The sequence below is a fragment of the Podarcis muralis genome, chromosome 18 (genome assembly GCF_964188315.1).
Source record: "Podarcis muralis chromosome 18, rPodMur119.hap1.1, whole genome shotgun sequence".
Lineage (NCBI taxonomy): Eukaryota > Metazoa > Chordata > Lepidosauria > Squamata > Lacertidae > Podarcis > Podarcis muralis.
This window is the reverse complement of record NC_135672.1, coordinates 8,823,217-8,848,416: the sequence shown is the minus strand read 5'-3', so window position 1 is coordinate 8,848,416 and position 25,200 is coordinate 8,823,217. Positions and strand designations below refer to the sequence as shown.

At 48.3% G+C, this 25,200-nt stretch overlaps 1 protein-coding gene across 1 annotated transcript; it reads left to right on the top strand.

Annotated features, from left to right (window-relative positions):
• Positions 1–900: 900 nt before the first annotated feature.
• Positions 901–23,978, top strand: ACER1 (alkaline ceramidase 1). The gene is made up of 7 exons (XM_028714020.2): positions 901–1,123; positions 10,643–10,746; positions 16,145–16,259; positions 18,215–18,353; positions 19,403–19,540; positions 21,290–21,427; positions 23,397–23,978. Exons 2-7 carry the CDS (start codon positions 10,654–10,656, stop codon positions 23,563–23,565), a joined length of 792 nt encoding a protein of 263 aa, XP_028569853.2. The 5' UTR covers positions 901–1,123; positions 10,643–10,653; the 3' UTR covers positions 23,566–23,978.
• The last annotated feature ends 1,222 nt before the right edge of the window (positions 23,979–25,200 follow it).

The window sequence follows — 25,200 nt, the reverse complement described above, 5'->3', positions numbered from 1 at the left end:
AAAGTGGTGCTTCAGGTTAAGAACAGTTTCAGGTTAAGAACGGACCTCCGGAATGAATTAAGTACTTAACGCGAGGTACCACTGTATTTCTGGATTAGCGGAGTCTGTAACCTGAAGCGTCTGTAACCTGAAGCGTCTGTGACCTGAGGTACCACCATAGCTTTCAACGTTTCCCTTTTTTTAAAGGGAAATCCCATTATTCTGTATAGGATTCCTCGCAAGGAAAGGGAAAAGTTGACAGCTACGGGTACCACTGTAAAGTCCAAAATGCTCCCGTGAAAGCCAGACGGTAAAACCCGGCAGAACTTCTGCCGGCAAGCGAAAGCCAGCGGCAAAGACCCCAGAGGAAAGCGGTGTGTGTGTGTGCAGTGGCGTAGCGTGGGTTGTCAGCACCCGGGGCAAGGCGAGTAATTTGCGCCCCCTAACCCGTGGATTTGGCCCCCTAACCCATGGATTTGCCCTAACACCAGATGTTGCACCCGGTGCGGCCGGCCCCCCTGCACCCCCCACGCTACGCCCCTGTGTGTGTGTGTGTGTGTGTGTGTGTGTGTGTGTGTGTGTGGTGGCAGGGAATCTCTGTAGGAAAACGTCTGTCCGGGCCCTGAAGGGGCAGCGTGGCACGTTGCCAGCCCTGCCCATTTCTAGAATCGGCCCTGCAAGCCCCTTGTGCCTTTGGGGCGACTGAGCCAACATGCAAGGAGATGTGTTGAAACGGAACCACACGCACAGGTGCGCAAAGCGAAAGGAGCAAAGACTCGATGGGAGGAGATAAACAGCTTGGCATATGTCGAAATGTGGATGTGTGTGTGAGAGAGCTTCAGGGCTCGGCCGCCGTGCCTTTGCCACCCTGCCCCTCCCCTGTCCTCAAAGCTGTGCCTGGCTATGCAGATTTATGTAAATTTCCCCCAGCCCTGCGATTTGCAGAGGTTATAGAAGCCAGGTGCGGACTGTTCCCTGAGACAGAGCCATCTCTCAGCTCGCTGGTCTTGTCAACTTCCAGTCTGACTTCCCTGGGGAAGGTGGCAAGACAGGTTGCAGCGGCAGGAGATACCCCAGGAACGCCTTCAGGAGCTCTTTTGACATCTGGAGTTTCGGCTTTGTGGAGGGAGCGGAGACACCGCAGGTAAGGACTCACCTTCAACCCAGGAACTCCAGATCTATAAAAGCGGGTAACCTGAAAGCCTTTTTTTTAAAATAACTTTTTTATTCAAAATTAAAACAAAACATATTATCCAGAAACATATCATCCTTATTCCCTCCCCATTTTTCCTCCCTCCCCCCACAGAACCCACCCCCCCCCCGACTTCCCTCAGTTCCAGTCTTTGATTTCTCTAAAAGTGCTGTTTCCTGCATGTTACACAGTTGTATAGATCCTCAAACTATTTAGCTGATTATTAGCAATAAAAAGTTTGTGAATGTTTATTCAAAGCCAGCCAAGGAGTTCGCTTTGTTGCATCTTCAAATACTTTGTAAAGAGTTCCCATTCATCTTTAAAGTCACAGTTATCCTTGTCCCGTAGCTTGTTTGTCAGTTTTGCCAGTTCTGCATAGTCCGTCAATTTTTCTTGCCGTGATTCTTTAGCTGGGGTTCTGAAAGCCTTGTTTTGTCTGAAATCCCGCAAGGTGTCAACGCTTCGGCTCTCTGCATATACTCTGTGCCACTCTGCGCATGCTCAGGGGAAATCAGGGTCTGGTTGCTCTGCGGAAAGATGTTCCTTCCATCGATGTGCATGGCAAGTGATGTGCAGGTGATGGATTGGTAATAATAATAATTTATTATTTCTACCCCGTCCATCTGGCTGGGTTTCCCCAGCCGCTCTGGGTGGCTTCCAACAGAATATTTAAAACACAATAATCTATCAAACATTAAAAGCTTCCCTAAACAGGTAGATAAACAGGTTTTATAAGCAAGGGTTGGATTTGAAAGGTGCACGTTCTTTTCAAACAATCCCCATTTCAGAAGTTGCAAAATCATTGAGCTGTGCTTGCCTTGCTCAGAGTAGACCCATTGGTATGTTGTTGTTGTTTAGTCGTTTAGTTGTGTCCGACTCTTCGTGACCCCCTGGACCAGAGCACGCCAGGCACTCCTGTCTTCCACTGCCTCCCGCAGTTTGGTCAAACTCATGCTGGTAGCTTCAAGAACACTGTCCCACCATCTCGTCCTCTGTCGTCCCCTTCTCCTTGTGCCCTCCATCTTTTCCAACATCAGGGTCTTTTCCAGGGAGTCTTCTCTTCTTATGAGGTGGCCAAAGTCTTGGAGCCTCAGCTTCAGGATCTGTCCTTCCAGTGAGCACTCAGGGCTGATTTCCTTCCGAATGGAGAGGTTTGATCTTCTTGCAGTCCATGGGACTCTCAAGAGTCTCCTCCAGCACCAGAATTCAAAAGCATCCATTCTTCGGCGATCAGCCTTCTTTATTGTCCAGCTCTCACTTCCATACATCACTACTGGGAAAACCATAGCTTTAACTAGACGGACCTTTGTTGGCAAGGTGATGTCTCTGCTTTTTAAGATGCTGTCCAGGTTTGTCATTGCTTTTCTCCCAAGAAGCAGGCGTTTTTTAATTTTGTGGCTGCTTCTACTGACCCCTTAATTTTATACTGTGCTCCCCAATTGGGCCCATGGCTACTCCTGACTCCCCAGATTGTTCCAGCGCCCCCCAGGTGCCCACTTTGGGCAATACTGTTTCAAAGGATGCTTTGATTCAAGAAGAAGAAGAAGAAGAAGAAGAAGAAGAAGAAGAAGAAGAAGAAGAAGAAGAAGAAGAAGAATTATTTCATATCAAAGTTCTTTCCAGGCTGAATGCCCCCACAGGTGTAATGCTCAGACTCTCAGCTCAGATTTTGCCAAAGGTCTCAAGGCTTATATGTATGGTTTTGTTGTTGTTGTTGTTGTTGTTGTTGTTGTTTAGTGGTTTAGTCGTGTCCGCCTCTTCGTGACCCCCTGGACCAGAGCACGCCAGGCCCTCCTGTCTTCCACTGCCTCCCGCAGTTTGGTCAAACTCATGCTGGTCCCTTCGAGAACACTGTCCCACCATCTCGTCCTCTGTCATCCCCTTCTCCTTGTGCCCTCTATCTTTCCCAACATCAGGGTCTTTTCCAGGGAGTCTTCTCTTCTCCTGAGGTGGCCAAAGTCTTGGAGCCTCAGCTTCAGGATCTGTCCTTCCAGTGAGCACTCATGGCTGATTTCCTTCAGAATGGAGTCTTCTCTTCTCATGAGGTGGCGAAAGTCTTGGAGCCTCAGCTTCAGGATCTGTCTATGTCTGGTTAGAATAGGCCAACTGAATTTGCCAGCGAGTTTCTCCCACATTTTGTCTTCTGAAGTCTTCCACCACCCTCCAATATACTGGGCAATTTTCTATTTTAAAAACAAATTTATTTTGAAATTAATGGGCTATGCAGAATTAGATAAGATGACAGGAAGGATCCGAAAGCTGTGGGACCAGAGATTCTCAGAGGACTGGAGTAACTATTTCAACTATTTGAAAAGCAATTGTAATCAACAGATTATGCTAGTAGGACGGCAAGAAGTTTTGTAAGGAATTGCGAAATATTGCAATGGAGATTATGAAGAGAGTTATTAGTTAAGGACGATTAAAAGTCATAGAGAAATTAAGAAATGTAGATAAAGTGATGAACACTGGAAAATCTTCAGATGCAGTTGATGAAAGTCCAAAACATTGTATAAAATAAGAAAATATGTTAAATGATTGTTGGAAATGATAGGTTAATTTTAAAAAAAAAATTATTTGGTTTTTCAAATTAAAGTTTTACAATAACAAACATACAACACACAACATAAAAGCAAGATTCCAAATAAACTTCTCCCTAATATTAATCATTATTAATTATAATATTAATCATTATTAATTATTAATCATTTCCTCCTGGATCTTTTATAATCATCCAAATCTTTTACCTCTCCATTACACCCAAAACCCACCATTAAACTACAAGTGTTATACCAAACCCTACCGACAATTTTAACCGCAATGGTTTTTTAAAGTAAATTATAAATTCCCCCGGGACGCGGGTGGCGCTGTTGGTTAAAGCCTCAGCGCCTAGGACTTGCCGATCGAAAGGTCGGCGGTTCGAATCCCCGCGGCGGGGTGCGCTCCCATTGCTCGGTCCCAGCACTTGCCAACCTAGCAGTTCGAAAGCACCCCCGGGTGCAAGTAGATAAATAGGGACCGCTTACCAGCGGGAAGGTAAACGGCGTTTCCGTGTGCTGCGCTGGCTCGCCAGATGCAGCTTGTCACGCTGGCCACGTGGCCCGGAAGTGTCTCCGGACAGCGCTGGCCCCTGGCCTCTTGAGTGAGATGGGCGCACAACCCTAGAGTCTGTCAAGACTGGCCCGTACCGGCAGGGGTACCTTTACCTTTACCTTATAAATTCCCCCCATTCCTTATTAAAATTTCGGTCTTCTTGATTTCTGATTCTCCTGGTCATTGTTGCCATTTTGGCATAAATCCATCAATTTAATCTGCCATTCTTCTCCTGTCAGGACTTTGTCCTCTCTGTATCTCTGGGCCAATAATATCTGCGCAGCCGTGGTTGCATACATAGCCTTCTCTGTTCTGTTTGGATTTCGGCACCTAATTTTCTTTATTACACTGTCAGCAAAGCTACCATTCTTCCGCAACTCATCCCAGATGCCAACAACAGCATCCTGCATCCTCTTCTTGAAGTCAGGGATGCCAAACTAGTTGTTGCAGGGAAGGTTATAAGAAGGATAATAATTTTAATTTTTATACCACACCCATATGGTTGGCTTGGCAGTGTGTTATAATTATATAGAGAGGGCCTTCTCGGTGGTGGCGCCCGCCCTGTGGAACGCCCTCCCATCAGATGTCAAGGAAATAAACAATGACCTGATGTTTAGAAGACATCTGAAGGCAGCGCTGTTGAGGGAAGCTTTTAATGACTGATGTTGTAATGTATTTTTAATCTTTTTTGGAAGCCGCCCAGAGTGCCTGAGGAAACCCTGCCCATCTGGCTATCTGGTATAAATGATAAATAATAATAATAATAATAATAATAATAATAATAATAATAATAATAATAATAATAATAATTATTATTATTATTATTATTATTATTATTATTATTATTATACCACCTTTCCTCACATGATCTCAGGGCCATTCACAAGGTAAAACCACAGATATATATTTAAAACAAAAGCAAAAAATTGGCCTCCTGTAATACACTGTGGCTTCGTTGTAATGCGCATGTAGTCGTCCATTTGCTAAGCAGAAACAGCCCTGGTCTGTATCTGGATGGGTGCCTACATGGGAGTGCAATGTGTCGCATAAATATTAGGGACGCGGGTGGCGCTGTGGGTAAAACCTCAGCATCTAGGACTTGCCGATCGTCAGGTCGGTGGTTCGAATCCCCGCGGCGGGGTGCGCTCCCGTTGTTCGGTCCCAGCGCCTGCCAACCTAGCAGTTCGAAAGCACCCCCGGGTGCAAGTAGATAAATAGGGACCGCTTACTAGCGGGAAGGTAAACGGCGTTCCGTGTGCTGCGCTGGCTCGCCAGATGCAGCTTGTCACGCTGGCCACGTGACCCGGAAGTGTTTCCGGACAGCGCTGGCCCCCGGCCTCTTGAGTGAGATGGGCGCACAACCCTAGAGTCTGTCAAGACTGGCCCGTACGGGCAGAGGTACCTTTACCTTTACAGTCGTACCTCGGGTTAAAGTTGCTTCAGGTTGAGCGCTTTTGGGTTGCGCTCCACGGCGACCCGGAATGCGTTACTTCTGGGTTTCGCCGCTCGCGCATGCGCAGATGGTCAAAATGATGTCATGCGTAGAAGCGTTGAATTGCGACCCATGCAGACACGGGTTGCGTTCGCTTCAGGATGCGAACGGGGCTCCAGAACGGATCCCGTTCGCATCCAGAGGTACCACTGTAGTGTCCCAGGCCAGTCGGTTTAACTCATTTCTAGGTTGCAAAATTGACCAGAATTCTGACATGGTGCAACCAGTTCCCTTTACTCTGAAACACGGACTCCCAAAAAATTTACTTCGGTTTCCATTGTGGCTCTTCGAACTCTGAAAGGCCAGGGCTCGATTTCTCTCGCATCACCTCAGCTGCTTTCTTTTTAATATTGTTCTTGTTCTTGTTTTTTATTTATTTGCATTTCTGATATAATTCCCTATCGACAAAAGATAAAGAAAAACGATGCGGAAGGAAAAGAATCTCTGAAATAAAATAAGAAGTAGCGTTTTCGGATATCAAAGAATAGACAGAAAAGAGACTTCCCACCCTCTCCTTCCATGATTCTCTTTTTCCTGCCTTTTCTTGCCCCCCCCCCCCCCGTCTATCGCAACTCCTTTTTTAAACTTTAGTTATTTCTTACACTGCTGAAACTCTTACCATCTGGCCAGGCCACCTCATCTGTTTTCAGACAGAATCCTAGAATTGTCCGACCAAAGTGGGATGGCTTCTAAAATGGATGGATTATGCAAAATCGGCTGTAAAACTAAGAGATCGAAATGATGAACTGTGGAAAATTGTAGGCATCCCCCCCCCCCCCGTTTCCATCAGGAAAATGTCGGAGGGTATGCGATATGAAATTGCAAGCAGGGTTTGAGATACGAGCGGCGGAGCCAAAACGATAAGGTGGAGTTAGCGGGGTTAGCGACGAGTTGAATGCAGCAATAAAGGATAAGGAAAAAAATGTCAGGGTGGGAAGTAAGAAAGCATCATGGAAGCATGGAATTGTAGCGTTGGAAGGGACCCCAGCGGTCATCTAGTCCAACCCTCTGCAATGCAGGAATCTCAGCTTAAAGCGTCCATGACAGATGGCCGCACGACCTCTGCATAGAAACCGCCAAGGAAGGCGAGTCCACAAATGTGTGAATGATATACTGTAGGTGAAGTCAATTTGTTAAAACCTTTGAATAATCTAATAAACAATAGTAAAGGTAAAGGGACCCCTGACCATTAGGTCCAGTCATGGCCGACTCTGGGGTTGCGGCGCTCATCTCGCTTTACTGGCCGAGGGAGCCGGCGTACAGCTTCCGGGTCATGTGGCCAGCAGGACTAAGCCGCTTCTGGCGAACCAGAACAGCGCACGGAAATGCCGTTTACCTTCCTGCCAGAGCGGTACCTATTTATCTACTTTCACTGGCATGCTTTCGAACTGCTAGGTTGGCAGGAGCAGGGACCGAGCAACGGGAGCTCACCCCGCCCTGGGGATTCGAACCGCCGACCTTCTGATCGGCAAGCCCTGTGGTTTAACTCACAGCGCCACCCCTTATGATATACTGCAGGTGAAGTCAATTTGTTAAAACCTTTGAATAATCTAATAAACAATAATATTCCTTTAAAAAAGAACCGTAGAGTTGGGAGGGAATTGCGAAGGTAAACCAGTCCAACCCCTTTGCAGTGCAGGAATATTTTTGCCCCATGCGGGGCTTGAACCCACGAACCTGAGATGAAGCATGCTCTATTGACCGAGCTATCCCACTTGGGACGTTACAACGCACACTGGCCTGCAGGTTCAGCAGAGGCTTGGGTATAGGCCAGGGCACAAGGCGTTGTTCTGGAACTTGATATGTCCCCCTGGTTTTCCTTTTGAAGAGCAGAATGGGCACATTCGTAGGTGCGTTTGTTGTCCCAAGGACCGGAATGGTGCAAGGCCAGTGAACGTTTCCCTTGAGTCAGCAGGGTTTGCTAAAAAAAATTTTGCTGTATAAGACTCGCTTTTCCTCTCCTAAAAAGTAAGGGGAAATGTGTGTGCGTCTTATGGAGCGAATGCAGGCTGCGCAGCTATCCCAGAAGCCAGAACAGCAAGAGGGATTGCTGCTTTCACTGCACAGCGATCCCTCTTGCTGTTCTGGCTTCTGAGATTCAGAATATTTTTTTCCTTGTTTTCCTTTTCCAAAAACTAGGTGCGTCTTGTGGTCTGGTGCGTCTTATAGAGTGAAAAATACGGTATACATTTCAAGGGTTGAAAACATGCTTCAGACACCGTCGTTTTCATCCTTACAACAGCCTGGGAAAGCAGAACAGGCTATGTGGTCCCCTGCCATGGCAGGTGGAAGGGAAACAGGACAATCGCAGGTTGCGAGAACAGATGTTCTCAGCTAAGGCGTGACAGCAATCTCTCCTGGGTTGATGTTATCACAGTCTCAGTGAGGCAAGGGAGGGGCGGATCTGTCAATCCCCATTTCTGATTCCCTCCCCCTCCCCCGTCTTAAACCCAGTACTCCACACTTCCACATCAAACTGAGATTTTATTTCCCCTCGTGAAAATTCATCAGCACCGTTTTCTCCAAACCGTTGCAATTTTGCTCCGTGTAAACGTTTTTGCAAAGCATAAGGCAATGGAGCTACTATGTTGTCATTTCCACCCGCGCTTTCACCCCAGAATATGCCTTTTTTAGATGCATCCCTTTGGCAGGATAATTGCACGGCAAAATTCGGAGAAGGGCGGATTTTGAAAGAGGGCTGTGTTCGGATTTGTGTATCATTCTGCAGAGCAGTTGCCTTTAAACGTGGACGGAATCGAATTCCTTCCCCATCCATCTTTGACAGTGTGAACTCTGCCCTGCTCTCCTAAGCACCTTGCAATTGGCCTGATGAAACCGACTGCTTGGCAGTAAAATGTGAATTGCCACCAATTTGCGATTAGCTAGCTCTACAAAACTCGTTTACAGCCACCCCTGTCCACCGCCTTCATTCTTGTGGAGAGGGAGGCGTGGGAGAATCTCTTATCTCAATGCAGAGAGAGAGAGAGAGAGAGAGAGAGAGAGAGAGAGAGAGAGAGACTCTTGCATAATTCCAGGAATATGTAATCTGAAACAACAGCTTGTCTTTTCCTTCGCCGATCCCAGGTGTAAGGGAACTGCAGGCTGCAAACCTTTTCCCCAAACCATGCCCACCCACCAGGAGTTCCAGCTTGGCCCCGCAACTGTGGGTGCCCGGAGGCACGGGTGCCATGCAGCATGCATGGCCCTGGCACCAAAATTTGTGGGTGCCTGGCCCCTTCATGGGGATTTTATGGGTGCTTGGACCCCAAGGGAGTTGGCACCTATGCCCCTCACCCAGCTTATCGCAGCAAACGTGATGCCCGGCATCGTTGTTGCTTAGTCGTTCAGTCGTGTCCGCCTCTTCGTGACCCCCTGGACCAGAGCACGCCAGGCCCTCCTGTCTTCCACTGCCTCCCGCAGTTTGGTCAAACTCATGCTGGTAGCTTCGAGAACACTGTCCCACCATCTCGTCCTCTGTCGTCCCCTTCTCCTTGTGCCCTCCATCTTTCCCAACATCAGGGTCTTTCCCAGGGAGTCTTCTCTTCTCATGAGGTGGCCAAAGTCTTGGAGCCTCGGCTTCAGGATCTGTCCTTCCAGTGAGCCCTCAGGGCTGATTTCCTTCAGAATGGAGAGGTTTGATCTTCTTGCAGTCCATGGGACTCTCAAGAGTCTCCTCCAGCACCAGAATTCAAAAGCATCCATTCTTCGGCGATCAGCCTTCTTTATGGTCCAGCTCTCACTGACAGGAGTCAGATGGGTCCAAATTGAGGAAGGGCCATAGCTCAGCGGGACAGCACCTTCCTTGTAAGCGGAAGGTGGAAGAGACTTCTCCCCAAAATCATGGAGAGCCTCTGTCAGTCAGTGTAGACAACCCTGAACTAGGTGGACCAGATGTTCAGCCTCTGCATAACACAGCTTCCTAATAGTCTCACTCAGGAGGTGGCAGGCTCTCCTTCGTTGGAGATTTTTAAGCAGAGGTTCAGTGGCCATCTGCCAGGGATGCTTTAGCTGAGATCCCTGCATTGCAGGGGGTTAGGATAGAGGACCTCTGGGGATCCCATTCCAACTCTACCATTCTATGATTCTACATTCCTACAGGTAAAGATTCCAAGGGACAACCGGGAGCTCACTTTGAGCTCCTGGTCATTCTTTTGCTCGTTCCCACTGGTCCAATCATCTCTTTCTTCCCCTCTGCCTGATCCGAGACCGGCCAGGTCCATGGGACCCACCCTCTCGCACAGATTCTCTTTCTCTCCTTGCCTGCTGCCACTTCCGTCCGTCAAATTTCTCTGTCCCTATGGGCAGTTGCATGGCTTTTGCCTGGGATGCTTCCAGATCCGTGCATTAAAGATCTGTGCTGGATACCAGTCTATTGCTAAGCTAATTTCAAGGCGTTACTGTTCAGGTCTTAAACCGCCTGCGACCTGCCTTGCCCCTCGTAAACCGGCCAAACCGCTGCACTCCTCTTCTGACCATCTCCTGGTCCCGTGTCCCTATGGAGGTTAAAAAGGTAAAGGTAAAGGACCCCTGAGGGACGTGGGTGGCGCTCTTTTGTTTTCATTTTGGATGCTTATCGTTAAAATGCCTAATAAAAAAGCTTCAGGTTTCTTTAGGAATGTATGTTTTAGCATTTATTTTTATTAGTGCCTCATAAATCATGTCCCAATTTTTTTTTATTCCGGGACCAGTCCACCACATGTGGAATAAGGATTCCTTCATTTTGCTTGCATCTTTTAGGCAGATTCTTGTACACCAGCTCAGATCCGTCGCCAGGCACAAAAGTGTGCGCTGCAATATTTCAGAGGGAAGAAGATAATGGAAAATCTGGATAGGCAGGTTCTTTTTCTCCACTGCAGGTACTAAGGTGTTGTGTTCTTCCTTTTTGAAAGGTGTTGCCAGCATGCCTAGTATATTTGCCTACCAAAGCGCTGAAGTAGACTGGTGCGAAGAGAATTTTGCACAGTCAGAGTACATTGCAGAATACTACAACACGGTAAGCCGCCTTCCTGCCTGCCCTTGTTTATTTCATCTTATTTATTTATTCAATAAACAAAATGTACTTGTTCACCAGGACCTGGCGAGGATGTGCTGAGAACCTTGGCTATGGTCTAGTCAAGGAGATCCGAATTTTCAGATGCTCCCTTGCAAATGAAATAAAAAAATATCAGGGTTCCATCGAGGCATCAGAGTTGCTTTTGTGGTCTGGGCGAGGAGGAACCAAGGCCGCGAAGCAGCTCTCAGAAGCTGTACATGTTTTCTTCCAGACAATACAGTGGTACCTCGGGTTAAGTACGCAACTCGTTCCGGAGGTCCGTTCTTAACCTGAAACTGTTCTTAACCTGAAGCACCACTTTAGCTAATGGGGCCTCCTGATGCTGCTGCTGCGCCACCGGAGCACGATTTCTGTCCTCATCCTGAAGCAAAGTTCTTAACCAGAGGTAATACTTCTGGGTTAGCGGAGTCTGTAACCTGAAGCGTATGTAACCTGAAGCACATGTAATCCGAGGTACCACTGTATTTCAATTTCAGAAAGGCTTTTGACAAAGTGCCCCATGGTATTCTTGCGAGGAAGCTGGTAAAATATGGGTTGAACGAGGCAACGGTTAGGTGATTGACTGACCAAACTGAAATATACTCAGAGTTGAGTGTTGATTTTGTGCTCTTCATTTCAGCTCATGGTAAACAGTGGGTGACTGCTTTCCCCCAAAACCTCTGGCTAAATATACATTATTTTCACAATGGGTCCGGTGTGATTGGCTGATTCAACTCCACTCCTGGAGCCTGATTGGACTGTTCCTGCAGGCCAATCAGGTTGCTGGTTCACTTCCTCCTGGAGCCGGATTGGGCTGCTCCTGCAGACCAATCAGGTTGCTGCCTTCTAGGATCCCACCTGTCTATTGTTCTAGGATCCAAGCATAACACAAACCCAAAGTTTTCTTTGTCATCCTGGGAAAAAGTGACAAGTGAGGTGCCACAGGGTTCTGTCCTGGGCCCGTTGTTGTTCAACGTCTTTATAAATGACTTGGATGAAGAATTGAGGGGATGCTGGTCAAATTTGCAGATGACACCAAACTGGGAGGGGTAGCTAATGGCGCAGAAGACAGAATCAGGATTCAAAATGACCTTAATGGATCGGAGAACTGGGCGCAAGCTAACAAAATGAATTTCGATAGGGACAAATGTAAGCTACTGCGCTTAGGCAGGAAAAACCAGATGCACAAATATAGAATGGAGGAACCTGGCTTTCTAGCAGTAGATGTGAAAAGGATATAGGGGTCTTGGTGGACCACAAGCCGAACATGGGTCCACAGTGTGATGCAGCAGCGAAAAAAGTGAATGCTATTCTAGGCTGCATCAACAGAAGTCTAGTGTCCAGATTAAGGGAAGTCACAGTCCCGCTCTATTCTGCCTTGGTCAAACCACACCTGGGATACTGTGTCCAATTCTGGGCACCGCAATTTAAGGAGGATGTTGACAAGCTGGAAGGTGTGCAGAGGAGGGTGACTGAGATGATCAAGGGTCTGGAAGCCAAGCCTGATGAGGAACGGTTGAAGGAGTTGGGCATGTTTAGCCTGGAGATGGGGAGATATGATATCTCTTCTTCAAATATCTCAAGGGAAATGGGAGCAAGCTTGTTTTCTCTTGCTCAGGAGGGGAGGACTTCAAGTTACAAGCAAGGAGATTTCGACTAAACTGAAGGTTCAAGCCAGGCATAGGCAAACTCCGGTCCTCCAGATGTTTGGGACTACAATTCCCATCATCCCTGACCCCTGGTCCTGTTAGCTAGGGGTGATGGGGATTGTAGTCCCAAACATCTGGAGAAGAAGAAGAAGAGTTTGGATTTGATATCCCGCTTTATCACTACCTGAAGGAGTCTCAAAGCGGCTAACATTCTCCTTTCCCTTCCTCTCCCACAACAAACACTCTGTGAGGTGAGTGGGGCTGAGAGACTTCAGAGAAGTGTGACTAGCCCAAGGTCACCCAGCAGCTGCATGTGGAGGAGCGGGGAAGCGAACCCGGTTCCCCAGATTACGAGACTACCGCTCTTAACCACTACACCACACTGGCTCTCAAGGATATATTGTTTATTAATATCCTTCCTAACTTGCGCTAGCAAGTTCCTTTTTCGTAGCAGAGTTACATTCCCCCTTCTTACCTGCACAGCAGATAGCTGGTCGCAGGCTCGTGTGAGCCTCTCGCTATTATACAATTCACTCTGTCTCAGACTGTCTCACCCAGCAGCTGCATGTGGAGGAGCGGGGAAGCGAACCCGGTTCCCCAGATTACGAGTCCACCGCTCTTAACCACTATACCACACTGGCTTTCTAGAGGGCTGGAGTTTGCCTATGACTGGTTTGAGCCGAAGGTTTCCTGGGCCCGAGTCGCCGCGGCCATTTGCACCTCGAATCCGGACCGGTAGCATATTGCACCAGCCACACACGGACCGCTCCCTGCAGAGACTGAATATTCCGACTGCAAATTCCACGCCACGCCGAGGGATGGGAAATATTGCAAAGGTGCATCCCAGGTGAAGAAGCTCCCCTCTCCCTCAGTCCCGAAGCTCCAAATTCTGGCTCGAGGCCAAAAAAGGAAGGAGGGTGTGGTGTTTGCCTCAGAAGTGCTTCTCCTGGCACAGAGAAAGTGGGGCGCCCATTTAAGCAGCTGAGCACCCACACACCTTCACAGAGATCCAGAAAATAAACCAGCTTTACCTGCTCAGCTTCTGGAGCTGGCTGGCGTCTGCCCCTCGGCAAGGCTTGGGGAGGCGTGAAGAGGGCAGGGTCTCCGGGAGCCCCTGACTTCACCTCCTCCTCGCTGCGATCTCGCGTTTAGGCTGCAGGCGCACTGCGGAGCACATCTGAAAGCATCTCCACCACAGCTCCCCCAACCCCCGCCTCCAAGCAGATAACAGGGAACTGTGATGCGCTGACATGTCAGGTGAAGCATTTACTAAAGACCGGGGAAAGAAAACGACGCTTGCATCACTTGGCTTGAGGAGCGACGGTAACGTTGCTTGAGAGAAAGAGTTTTCGCTGGGTGTTATCTTGGAGTGGGTGGGTGGGTGAAATAACATTTACCGTATTTTTTGCTCTATAAGACTGTTTTTCCCTCCTAAAAAGTAAGGGGAAATGTGTGCGCGTCTTATGGAGCGGATGCAGGCTGCGCAGCTATCCCAGAAGCCAGAACAGCAAGAGGGATTGCTGCTTTCACTGCGCAGCGATCCCTCTTGCTGTTCTGGCTTCTGAGATTCAGAATATTTTTTTTCTTGTTTTCCTCCTCCAAAAACTAGGTGCGTCTTGTGGTCTGGTGTGTCTTATAGAGCAAAAAACACGGTATATCGAGCTGACGGACAAAGAATTGGAAGTTCTCTATATTTCTTCTTTCTCTGTTTCCTCTCTTATGTTCCCCCTTGTACATTCTATCTTTCTAGCTCCCTCATCTCTTCTCTCTTTTTGTTTTTTGTGCTTTTGTTTAGATTAACATTTTTGTTTTGATTTTTTTTTTTAAAAAGTTTGATAATAATCTTGACATCCCTTTCCCCCCTAATTCTAATGAGATCTATTTTTGAAAAGGAGCTGGGATGGGTTAAAGGTGCTGGGAAATGGAGCTTTGTGAGGGATGCGGGTGGCGCTGTGGGTTAAACCACAGAGCCTAGGGCTTGCCGATCAGAAGGTCGGCGGTTCGAATCCCCACGACGGGGTGAGCTGCCATTGCTCGGTCTCTGCTCCTGCCCACCTAGCAGTTCGAAAGCACGTCAAAGTGCAAGTAGATCAATAGGTACCTCTCTGGCAGGAAGGTAAACGGCGTTTCCATGCGCTGCTCTGGTTTGCCAGAAGCGGCTTAGTCCTGCTGGCCACATGACCCGGAAGCTGTACGGCCAGGAAAGTGAGTTGAGCGCCGCAACCCCAGAGTCGGCCACGACTGGACCTAAAGGTCAGGGGTCCCTTTACCATGTTTACTAAGGGGTAAACATGGCTAAAATATACTCGGCGTTGAGTGTTTATTTCATGCTCTTTATTTCAGTTCATGGTAAACAGTGAGCGAGTGCTTTCCCCCAAACCCCTTGCTATATATACATTATTTTCACAATGGGTCTCGTGTGATTGGCTGATTCAACTCCCCTCCTGGAGCCTGATTGGACTGTTCCTGCAGGCCAATCAGGTTGCTGATTCACTTCCTCCTGGAGCCGGATTGGGCAGCTCCTGCAGACCAATCAGGTTGCTTCCTTCTAGGATCCTACCTGCCTATTGTTCTAGGATCCAAGCTCAGTACATAGCAGTGGCATAGCGGGGTTGCCAGGACCCGGGGCTGCACAGAGGGTTGGTGGGGTGGGATCAGACAGCATACGCATGCGCATACAACCGCTTCACTGCGTCCGCATCACCGAGAAGATCACAGCCACAGAGATAAGAAGAGTCATTCCATTGTTTGGAGAGGTCACTTCCTGGTTCGCATGGAGAATCCATTTTGAATGGAGCCTAGCTTTATTGTAATATGGTCTGAAGCTCAACATCAAAAAAACGAAGATCATGGCCACTGTTCCCATCACCTCCTGGCAAATAGAATGGGAAGAAATGGAGGCAGTGAGAGATTTTACTTTCTTGGGCTCCATGATCACTGTCTCCTTTCCAATTTGAAACCATACCGGACCCTGCTTAGCTTTGTAAACGTGCTAGCACTTTTATGGCTGTGCCACTGGGAGAACAAAAAAAAACCCCAACGCTCCTCAAAAGTTGATTGTGAACTGATCTTAATATACATAATAAAGAACTAATTGTCCGATTTCGGATGGCCGCTGGAGCCACAATGGCTTGCTTCTGGAGACAGACCTTAGCAGAGCCCAATTTTCTTCTAGATATTCCCAGGGTTTGGGAACCGACTTTACTAGAAAAGATGACCCAAAAACGATGTGTTTCTGGGGGACAAATAAAAAAATGGATAGATTTGTAGAGGTCATGTTTGATTTTATTACACATGCCAGAATGTGGCCTGTCCCCTGCTTATCAGTGGATTTGGTTAATTCACAAATATTCTCTTTAATTCGCTTTTCTTTCTTTATTCTTAACAATGCTTTTTTCCCCTGGAGGTACGCATGACCCTAAACATTTTGCAAATCTTTGTACTTTTGTCCATTCACTGTATTTATCCCCCCCCCCCCGGTTCGAACTATAAAATGGCGATTTTCCTGAATCAAAATGAGAGTACCCCCTAAACATTTTTTTAAAGGGAAAAAAAGCACTGATTCTTAATAAGGGGGTTTGTTGTTTTTTGTTTGCTTGTTTTTTTGAAGTTGATGGTTGCAACCCAGCGATTCAAAGTGTGGAACGTTCCAAATTGCACGTTAAAAACGAGAATGACAAGAAAACTCTCTGTTTGCTGCTGTTTTGCAGATCAGCAATGTTGGTTTCTTCATCCTGCCGCCGATCATGATGTTCCTGAACCCCCAGTACATCCAGTACCGACCAGTTCCCATCCCGGGTCTTACTATCATGTCAACATTGATTGGTACGTTCCCTGGGGGGAATCAGAAGGGAAGGGACGCCCCCTCCAGATCAAAAGAATTTATTTCTTTACGCAATCACGGCATCCCGAATTATACATGCCCAGAAACGGAGAGACGGAACAATGCCAGCAAGAGGAGGAATTGCAAGTGAAATGGTAGAATTAGCAAACATAGCTTATAGAATAGGTAGCGCTGTGGTCTAAACCACTGAGCCTAGGACTTGCCGATCAGAAGGTCGGCGGTTCGAATCCCCGCAATGACGGGGTGAGCTCCCGTTGCTCGGTCCCTGCTCCTGCCAACCTAGCAGTTCGAAAGCACGTCAAAGTGCAAGTAGATTAATAGGTACCGCTCCGGCGGGAAGGTAAACGGCGTTACCGTGCGCTGCTCTGGTTTTGCCAGAAGCAGCTTAGTCATGCTGGCCACATGACCCAGAAAAACTGTCTGCGGACAAACGCCGGCTCCCTCGGCCAGTAAAGCGAGATGAGCGCCGCAACCCCAGAGTCGTTCACGACTGGACTTAACTGTCAGGGGTCCTTTATCTTTTTTTATATTGATATTGAATTTGGGGGGGGCAGGGCCAAGTGTGGGGGGCCCTAAGCTATAGCTTGTTTAGGTAAAGGTAAAGGGACCCCTGACCATTAGGTCCAGTCGTGGCCGACTCTGGGGTTGCGGCGCTCATCTCGCATTCTTGGCCGAGGGAGCCGGCGTACAGCTTCCGGGTCATGTGGCCAGCAGGACTAAGCCGCTTCTGGCGAACCAGAGCAGCGCACGGAAACGCCGTTTACCTTCCCGCTGGAGCGGTACCTATTTATCTACTTGCACTTTTGACGTGCTTTCGAACTGGTGGGTTGGCAGGAGCAGGGACCGAGCAACGGGAGCTCACCCCGTTGTCACAGGGATTCGAACCACCGACTTTCTGATTGGCAAGTCCTAGGCTCTGTGGTTTAACCCACAGCGCCACCCGCGTCCCTAGATAGCTTGTTTAGCTTATACGTAAATCCGGCGCTGATTCAGACTAAACATCAGAAGGAACTTTCTGGCAGTAAGAGCCTTTCAACAGTGGGAACTGTCTCTCTCGGAAGCTGCCGGGCTCTCCCTCCTTGGAGGTTTTTAAAGAGAGTTTGGATGGTCACCTGTCAGCGATGCTGCAGCCAGGATTCCTGCCTTGCAGAGGGTTAGAATCCTAGAACTGTAGAGTTTGAAGGGAACTCCAAGGGTCATCTAGTCCAACCCCATGCAATGCAGGAATCTCAGCTAAAGCATCCATGGCGTTTAACCCTCGGGGTCCCTTCTAACTCTACCATTCTGATGAAGGTGATGGACTACATGGAATTGGCAGAAATGACTGGTAGAATCCGAGACCAGGGAGAAGAGTCGGTGGAAGAAGAATGGAAGAAATTTAAAGATTATCTACAGAAATATTGCAAAATTAATGAATGTTAGAATGATGTTGGATTGAAATTAAGTGGTTTCTAGCTGTAATGGTATAAAAGAATATGAAAAAATGGTTTTTTATAAGTAAAGAGTTAATGTCATAATAATTTAAGATTAAAGATCAGGGTAAAATAAAGAGGGAAAGAAACTGCTGAACTAATAAATTGAACTGGAATACAAAAAAGGGAGGTATGGGAAACAAGTAAATGAAAAATAATGTGATGAAAAGATTGATTGTTTTTAACTACTTTATTTTGTATTTTTTCCTTTTCCTTTTTCTACTTTGTAATGTAAAAACCCTAATAAATTTTTTTATAAAAATAATAATAAATACAATTCTGTGGTTCTACTATTCTTCTGGGAGCCCAAAGTTCTGGACTCACAGAACTGTAGAGTTGCATGGGACCTTGTGGGCCATCTAGTCTGACCCCCTAAAGAAAGGACCAGCCGCAGCCCCGTGGGAGAGAACCTGCTTTGAGTGCAGAAGGCGCCAAGCTAGATTCCCCCTATTTTCATCCTGCAGGTCTGTTCTCCGGCTACTTCCACATGACTCTCAGCTACGCAGGGCAAATGCTGGACGAGCTCTCCATCCTCTGGGCAATCGCGCTCTGCTACGCTTTCTGGTTGCCTGTTCACTATTACCCACCGTTCATCAAAAACAGGTAAGTGGGGGGAATAAGGAACTGCTGGGGCAGCTGGAGAACCAGGCAGAGGGCCTTCTCGGTGGTGGCGCCCTCCCTGTGGAATGCCCTCCCATCATCAGATGTCAAAGGAAATAAACAACTATCTGACTTTTAGAAGACATCTGAAGGCAGCCCTGTATAGGGAAGTTTTGATGTTTTATTGTATTTTTAACATTCTGTTGGAAACCGCCCAGGGTGGCTGGGGAAACCCAGCCAGATGATGATGATGATGATGATGATGATTTATTGGTACCCCGCCCATCTGGCTGGGTTTCCCCAGCCACTCTGGGCGGCTTCCACAAAGACCAAACATACACTAAGATATCACACATTAAAAACTTCCCCGAACAGGGCTGCCTTAAGATGTCTTCTGAATGTCAGGTAGTTGTTTATCTCTTTGACATCTGATGGGAAGGCGTTCCGCAGGGCGGGCGCCACCACCAATAAGGCCCTCTTCCTGGTTCCCTGTAACTTTGCTTCTTGCAATGAGGGAACTGCCAGAAGGCCTTCAGCGCTGGACCTCAGCATCCGGGCTGAACAATGGGGGTGGAGACGCTCCATCAGGTATACTGGGCTAAGGCCGTTTAGGGCTTTAAAGGTCAGCACCAACACTTTGAATTGAATGATGAGCAGGTTATAAATTATTATTATTATTATTATTATTATTATTATTATTATTATTATGTCTCTGCAGCCCTCCAGATTGCAAATAGAACTTTTTCAAACACACTTTCTATTCCTACGAAAACAAACAAACCCCAAACCCCACATGCATAAACATTCCAACGGCTGCAGAGAGATCCTGGACTATTAAGAGCAACGGGTGTCCTGGTTCAATAAAGACTGGCTGATCTTTGCTAACTCATTCTGTCAGATCCACAGTGACTTCTCCACACACTTGGCTTCATTTCTTCCTGCCCACGAGGAGAGGGCTCATGGAAATCTTCCCGTCTGTTCTGTAAAGGACACCTGAGCTCTTCAGCGCTCAAACTGTGTCTTTTGTTTTTCTTCTCTTTTGACCTACTCAGAGATCAGTTCATGTGGCTGGTGGGCATCGTGACCGTCTTGAGCACCCTGATGTCCTTTGTGAAGCCGACCCTGAACGCTTACGCCCTCAACTCCGTCGCCTTGCACCTTTTATACTTGAGTAACCTGGAATTCAGAAAGTAAGTTGTGGGCAGAGAACCCTGAAAGCGTTGAACAGGCAATTCTAAGGGCCCCCGAGTGCAGAGTCTGCCTCCCGCTTCAGTAGCTTCACAGATAAGAATTAGCAAGCAGTTTCTATTTTAGGTAAAGGTAAAGAGACCCCTGACCGTTAGGTCCAGTCGTGGCCGACTCTGGGGTTGCGGCGCTCATCTCGCTTTATTGGCCGAGGGAGCCGGCGTACAGCTTCCGGGTCATGTGGCCAGCAGGACTAAGCCGCTTCTGGCGAACCAGAGCAGCGCACGGAAACGCCGTTTACCTTCCCACTGGAGCAGTACCTATTTATCTACTTGCACTTTGACGTGCTTTCGAACTGCTAGGTTGGCAGGAGCAGGGACCGAGCAACGGGTGCTCACCCCGTCATTGCAGGGATTCAAACCGCCAGCATTCTAATCGGCAAGTTCTAGGCTTGGCAAGGCCAAAGCTCTGTGGTTTAACCCACAGCGCCACCTGTAGCACCTTAGAGACCAACTAAGTTTGTTCTTGGTATGAGCTTTCGTGTGCATGCACACTTTTTCAGATACACTGAAACAGAAGTTGCCAGACCCTTATATATAGTGGGAGGGTGGGGTGGGGTATTTCTCAGGAGGGTAGTGGGAGATGGGTGATTGACTCAATGGGTATTGTAAACCTGTTGACGACTGTTAATGAGTGCAGGTTTACCATACCCATTGAGTCAATGCAGTCATTAACCGTAGTCAACAGGTTTTTATTCTTATCCTTAATTGCTGCATTGTACTTGACGCGGGTGGCGCTGTGGGTTAAACCACAGAGCCTAGGACTTGCCGATCAGAAGGTCGGAGGTTCGAATCCCTGCGATGGGGTGAGCTTCCATTGCTCGGTCCCAGCTCCTGCCAACCTAGCAGTTCGAAAGCACATCACAGTGCAAGTAGTTATATAGGTACCACTCCGGCGGGAAGGTAAACAGTGTTTCCATGCGCTGCTCTGGTTCGCCAGAAGCAGCTTAGTCATGCTGGCCACATGACCCAGAAGCTGTACACCGGCTCCCTCAGCCAATAAAGCGAGATGAGCGCTGCAACCCCAGAGTCGGCCACGACTGGACCTAATGGTCAGGGGTCCCTTTACCTTTAGCTTTACTTGATGCTAAAAATCCAGCTCCATTTTATTCCCCCCAGGCCTTTGGTTGATCTTATTGAAATTCGACACCCTTTTAGAATGTGGCTTTTTTTGTGGGGGGGTGTATTGAGTTACCTCTTTCGGTTTGATTTTATATGTTGTGGTCTTCTTGTGAACTGCCCCAAGACCTCCCGGTCTAGGGCGGTGTATAAGTTAAATTAATAATAATAATAATAGGTAAAAGATAAAGGTAAAGGACCCCAGACGGTTAAGTCCAGTCAAAAGTGACTATGGGGTTGCAGCGCTCATCTCGCTTTCAGGCCGAGGGAGCCGGCGTTTGTCCACAGACAGCTTTCCGGGTCATGCGGCCAGCAGGACTAAACCACTTCTGGCACAATGGGACACCGTGATGGAAACCAGAGTGCACGGAAGTGCCGTTTACCTTCCCGCCATAGTGGTACCTATTTATCTACTTGCACTGGTGTGCTTTCGAACTGCTAGGTTGGCAGGAGCTGGGACGGAGCAATGGGAGCTTACCCCGTTGTGATCATAGTTATAATGCCCATTTTGTCAATGTAACCCCTCCAGCCTCAGGCGAGTGCGCCAACTATTCCTGATTGCAACCTTTTCCGCAGGTGCAAAAACGTCCGCGTTCACCGTCTCATCAGGACCATGGTCGTGTGGTGGTGCATCGCCATCACCTGTTGGCTGACGGATAAGTTTTTGTGTGGCCTCTGTCAGAAGGCCAATTTCGCCTACCTTCACAGCATCTGGTAAGAAGGACCTGCTCTTGGCTGCCCTGGAGGGCTAGACGAGATGGAATGGTCTTCATTTATTGGGTAGTGGTGTCAGAAGCCAGCTGAACGTTGGCAAAAGCTTTGAGGTGGTAAGCACTGCTGGGACAAGGGAGCCCATAACCTAGCCATCTCGGCCATCTCACAATGAAGCAGTTGCGTCAGGCGGCAAACGAAGAAGAATCTTTATTTGCTTTGGCCACTAGACATAAAAAGGTAAGGGTAAAGAGACCCCTGACCATTAGGTCCGACTCTGGGGTTGCAGCGCTCATCTCGCTTTACTGGCCGAGGGAGCCGGCGTACAGCTTCCGGGTCATGTGGCCAGCAGGACGAAGCCGCTTCTGGCGAACCAGAGCAGCGCACGGAAACGCCGTATACCTTCCCGCTGGAGCGGTACCTATTTATCTACTTGCACTTTGCCGTGCTTTCGAACTGCTAGGTTGGCAGGAGCAGGGACCGAGCAACGGGAGCTCACCCCGTCGTGGGGATTCGAACCACCGACCTTCCGATCAGCAAGCCCTAGGCTCTGTGGTTTACATAGCAATAAAATAAAATGTACTGAAGATTCAGTGGTACCTCTGCATACGCACACCTCTAGTTGCGCATCCTTCGGGTTATGCATGCGGCAAACCCAGAAGTATTTTTCTGGGTTTCGCCACATGCGCAGAAGCACTCTATGTGCAGCACATGTGCAGAACAGGCACCTCCGGTTGCAAATTCCTCGGGATCTGACCAGAGCTCCGGAACGGATCCCATGCGCAACTGGAGGTACCACTGCAGAGGTAACAACTTAACTGTAGAAAATACATTTTGGGGGCTTCATCAAATGCTTCTCAGTGGCAGCAAATTCTTCTCAGAGGTTGCTCCCAGTCTTGGGAACTCTCTCCCTGGAGAAGCCAGACAGGCTCCTTCCTTGATGTCCTTCTGCCAGGGCCTTCTCGGTGGTGGCTCCCTCCCTGTGGAACGCCCTCCCATCAGATGTCAAGGAAATAAACAACTATCTGACTTTCAGAAGACATCTGAAGGCAGCCTAGTTTAGTGAAGTTCTTAGTGTTTGATGTTTTATCGCTTTATTATTATAGCCGTACCTTGGTTCTCGAACGCCTTGGTACTCGTACATTTTGGCTCCCAAATGCCGGAAGCCCGGAAGTAAGTGTTCCAGTTTTCAAACGTTCTTCGGAAGCTGAACGTCCGACGCGGCTTCTGCTTGAGCTCAGGAATCTCCTGCAGCGGATCGGAAGCTGCGCCTCTGTTGTCGAACATTTTCTGAAGTCTGGCAGACTTCTGGAACGGATTACTTCCAAAGTACAACTGTATTTTCTGCTGGAAGCTGCCCAGAGTGGCTGGGGAAGCCCAGGCAGATGGGCGGGGTATAAATTATAAATGATGATGATTATTATTACAGTGGTACCTCAGGTTACATACGCTTCAGGTTACAGACTCCACTAACTCATAAATAGTGCTTCAGGTTAAGAACTTTGCTTCAGGATGTGAACAGAAATCGTGCTCCGGCGGCGCGGCAGGCCCCATTAGCTAAAGTGGTGCTTCAGGTTAAGAACAGTTTCAGGTTAAGAATGGACCTCCGGAACGAATTAAGTACTTAACCCAAGGTACCACTGTATTATACAGTCATACCTCGGGTTAAAGTTGCTTCAGGTTGAGCCTTTTCGGGTTGCGCTCCATGGCGACCCGGAAGTAACGGAACGTGTTACTTCCGGGTTTCGCCGTTTGCGCATGTGCATTCGCTCAAAATGATGCCACGCGCATGCGCAGAGAATCGCAACCCGCGCACACACAGACGCACAGACGCATTTTGCGTTCGCTTCAGGATGCGAACGGGGTTCCGGAACAGATCCCGTTCGCATCCAGAGGTACCACTGTATTTCAAAAAGCAAGACACCCCTGGCAGCCCTAGACAACATTCTCTCCTTTTTAAAAAAACTCACAGGCATCTTTGTATCGTCGTTACCATTTTCTACTGCGCCACCACGGTCGTCTACTTCGATGTCTTCTACGAACTCCCTAGCTCCGAGCCCGATGTGGTTTACTGGCCCAGCGAGGGTAGCTTCTTTTCGCTGCCGTACATCAACCTTCCAAAATTCAAGAAGCAGTGCTAAGGGACTGCGAGACCGCTGAGGATAACAGGAGCCCGGCACTGATCCGACGGGTTCGACCCATCGCGACGACTGAGCCCTATGCTTGTTTGGCCGGCGAAAGGCTTCGCGCCGCCAAACCCTTGTTGCCTGGGAGACCGCGCATGCAGGTCGCTTTGTCGCATGGCTTGTCGCCCAACCCTGTTGCGCAGCGAGTTTTCCCGCCAGCCCGGCCATACTGAACGGGATGCCTCCGTTATGCAACACTGAAACTTGCCCGTTCCCCAGAGAATGGCGGACACCGTATTTAAGCTATTTATAGAGGACGTGTGGAGGGAATGAGAGAACGAATGGATCTCTCGCTTTATGGACATTCTGCGCATGTTCACCACTGCCTTGCTCCGACCTGTATTAAACTGCACTTTGAAAGAAAGAAATCGGCACGTTCCTTTGTACCGAAATGTTGTTTGCTCTCAAAACGATGCGTTTTAAAACACAACTTAGTCTCCAAAAAAGGAGAGGGCATTTGGATACTTTTTCAGTTTTTCAGCACCAGACCATCCACAGATATGCAAAATCCGATGTATAGTTCTGGTTCGGTCTGGACATTAATCTGAGAGATGTAGATCATTGGTGCTGCAGGGCTGGTGTTTCACAACCTGGTGTTTTGACACAATAATTGCACGGAATAAATCCATGATGGGTTTGTTCTGCTTTGTTCATTGTTATAACAACAACAACAACAACAACAAAAATTTATGATTTATACCCCACCTGTCTGATTGGGCTTCCCCAGCCACTCTGTTGGCGGCTCCCAACAGAATATTAAAAACACAGTAAAGGTAAAGGTACCCCTGCCCGTACGGGCCAGTCTTGCCAGACTCTAGGGTTGTGCGCTCATCTCACTCTATAGGCCGGGAGCCAGCGCTGTCTGGAGACACTTCCGGGTCACGTGGCCAGCGTGACAAGCTGCATCTGGCGAACCAGCACAGCACACGGAACGCCGTTTACCTTCCCGCTGGAGCGGTCCCTATTTATCTACTTGCACCCGGGGGTGCTTTCAAACTGCTAGGTTGGCAGGCGCTGGGACCGAGCGACGGGAGCACACCCCGCCGTGGGGATTCGAACCGCCGACCATGTGATCGGCAAGTCCTAGGCGCTGAGGTTTTACCCACAGCGCCACCCGCGTCCCACATTAAAAACACAACACATCAAACATTAAAAAGTTCCCTAAACTTTTCCCAACTCACCTGCCTTACTTTACCTATACAGACAATCAGTGGCGTAGCGTGGGTTGTCAGCACCCGGGGCAAGGCAAGTAATTTGCGCCCCCTAACCCGTGGATTTGCGCCCCCTAACCTGTGGATTTGCCCTAATCCCAGATGTTGCGCCCGGTGCGGCCGGCACCCCCTGCACCCCCCACGCTACGCCACTGCAGACAATACCATCCCAAGGTGGAACAATGACCAGATGGTTTCCTGTACAACTTAAGAAAAGAACACTTCACATGCTCAGAGGCACTTTGCCCAAAGTTGCTGTTGTTGTTGCTTTAAATAAAATATAATGACTTCTTCCTATTCAAGAAAAAACAACACAACAAATTCTGACTTAGGTACAGTGGTACCTCGGGTTACATACGCTTCAGGTTACAGACTCCAC

Excerpts from the sequence above, each read along its gene's own strand:
- ACER1 (XM_028714020.2), top strand. The coding sequence starts at position 10,654 with ATGCCTAGTATATTTGCCTACCAAAGCGCTGAAGTAGACTGGTGCGAA. Across the intron at positions 10,747-16,144 it reads TTGCAGAATACTACAACACG|ATCAGCAATGTTGGTTTCTT; the intron begins GTAAGCCGCCTT and ends GCTGTTTTGCAG. Across the intron at positions 18,354-19,402 it reads CCACCGTTCATCAAAAACAG|AGATCAGTTCATGTGGCTGG; the intron begins GTAAGTGGGGGG and ends TGACCTACTCAG.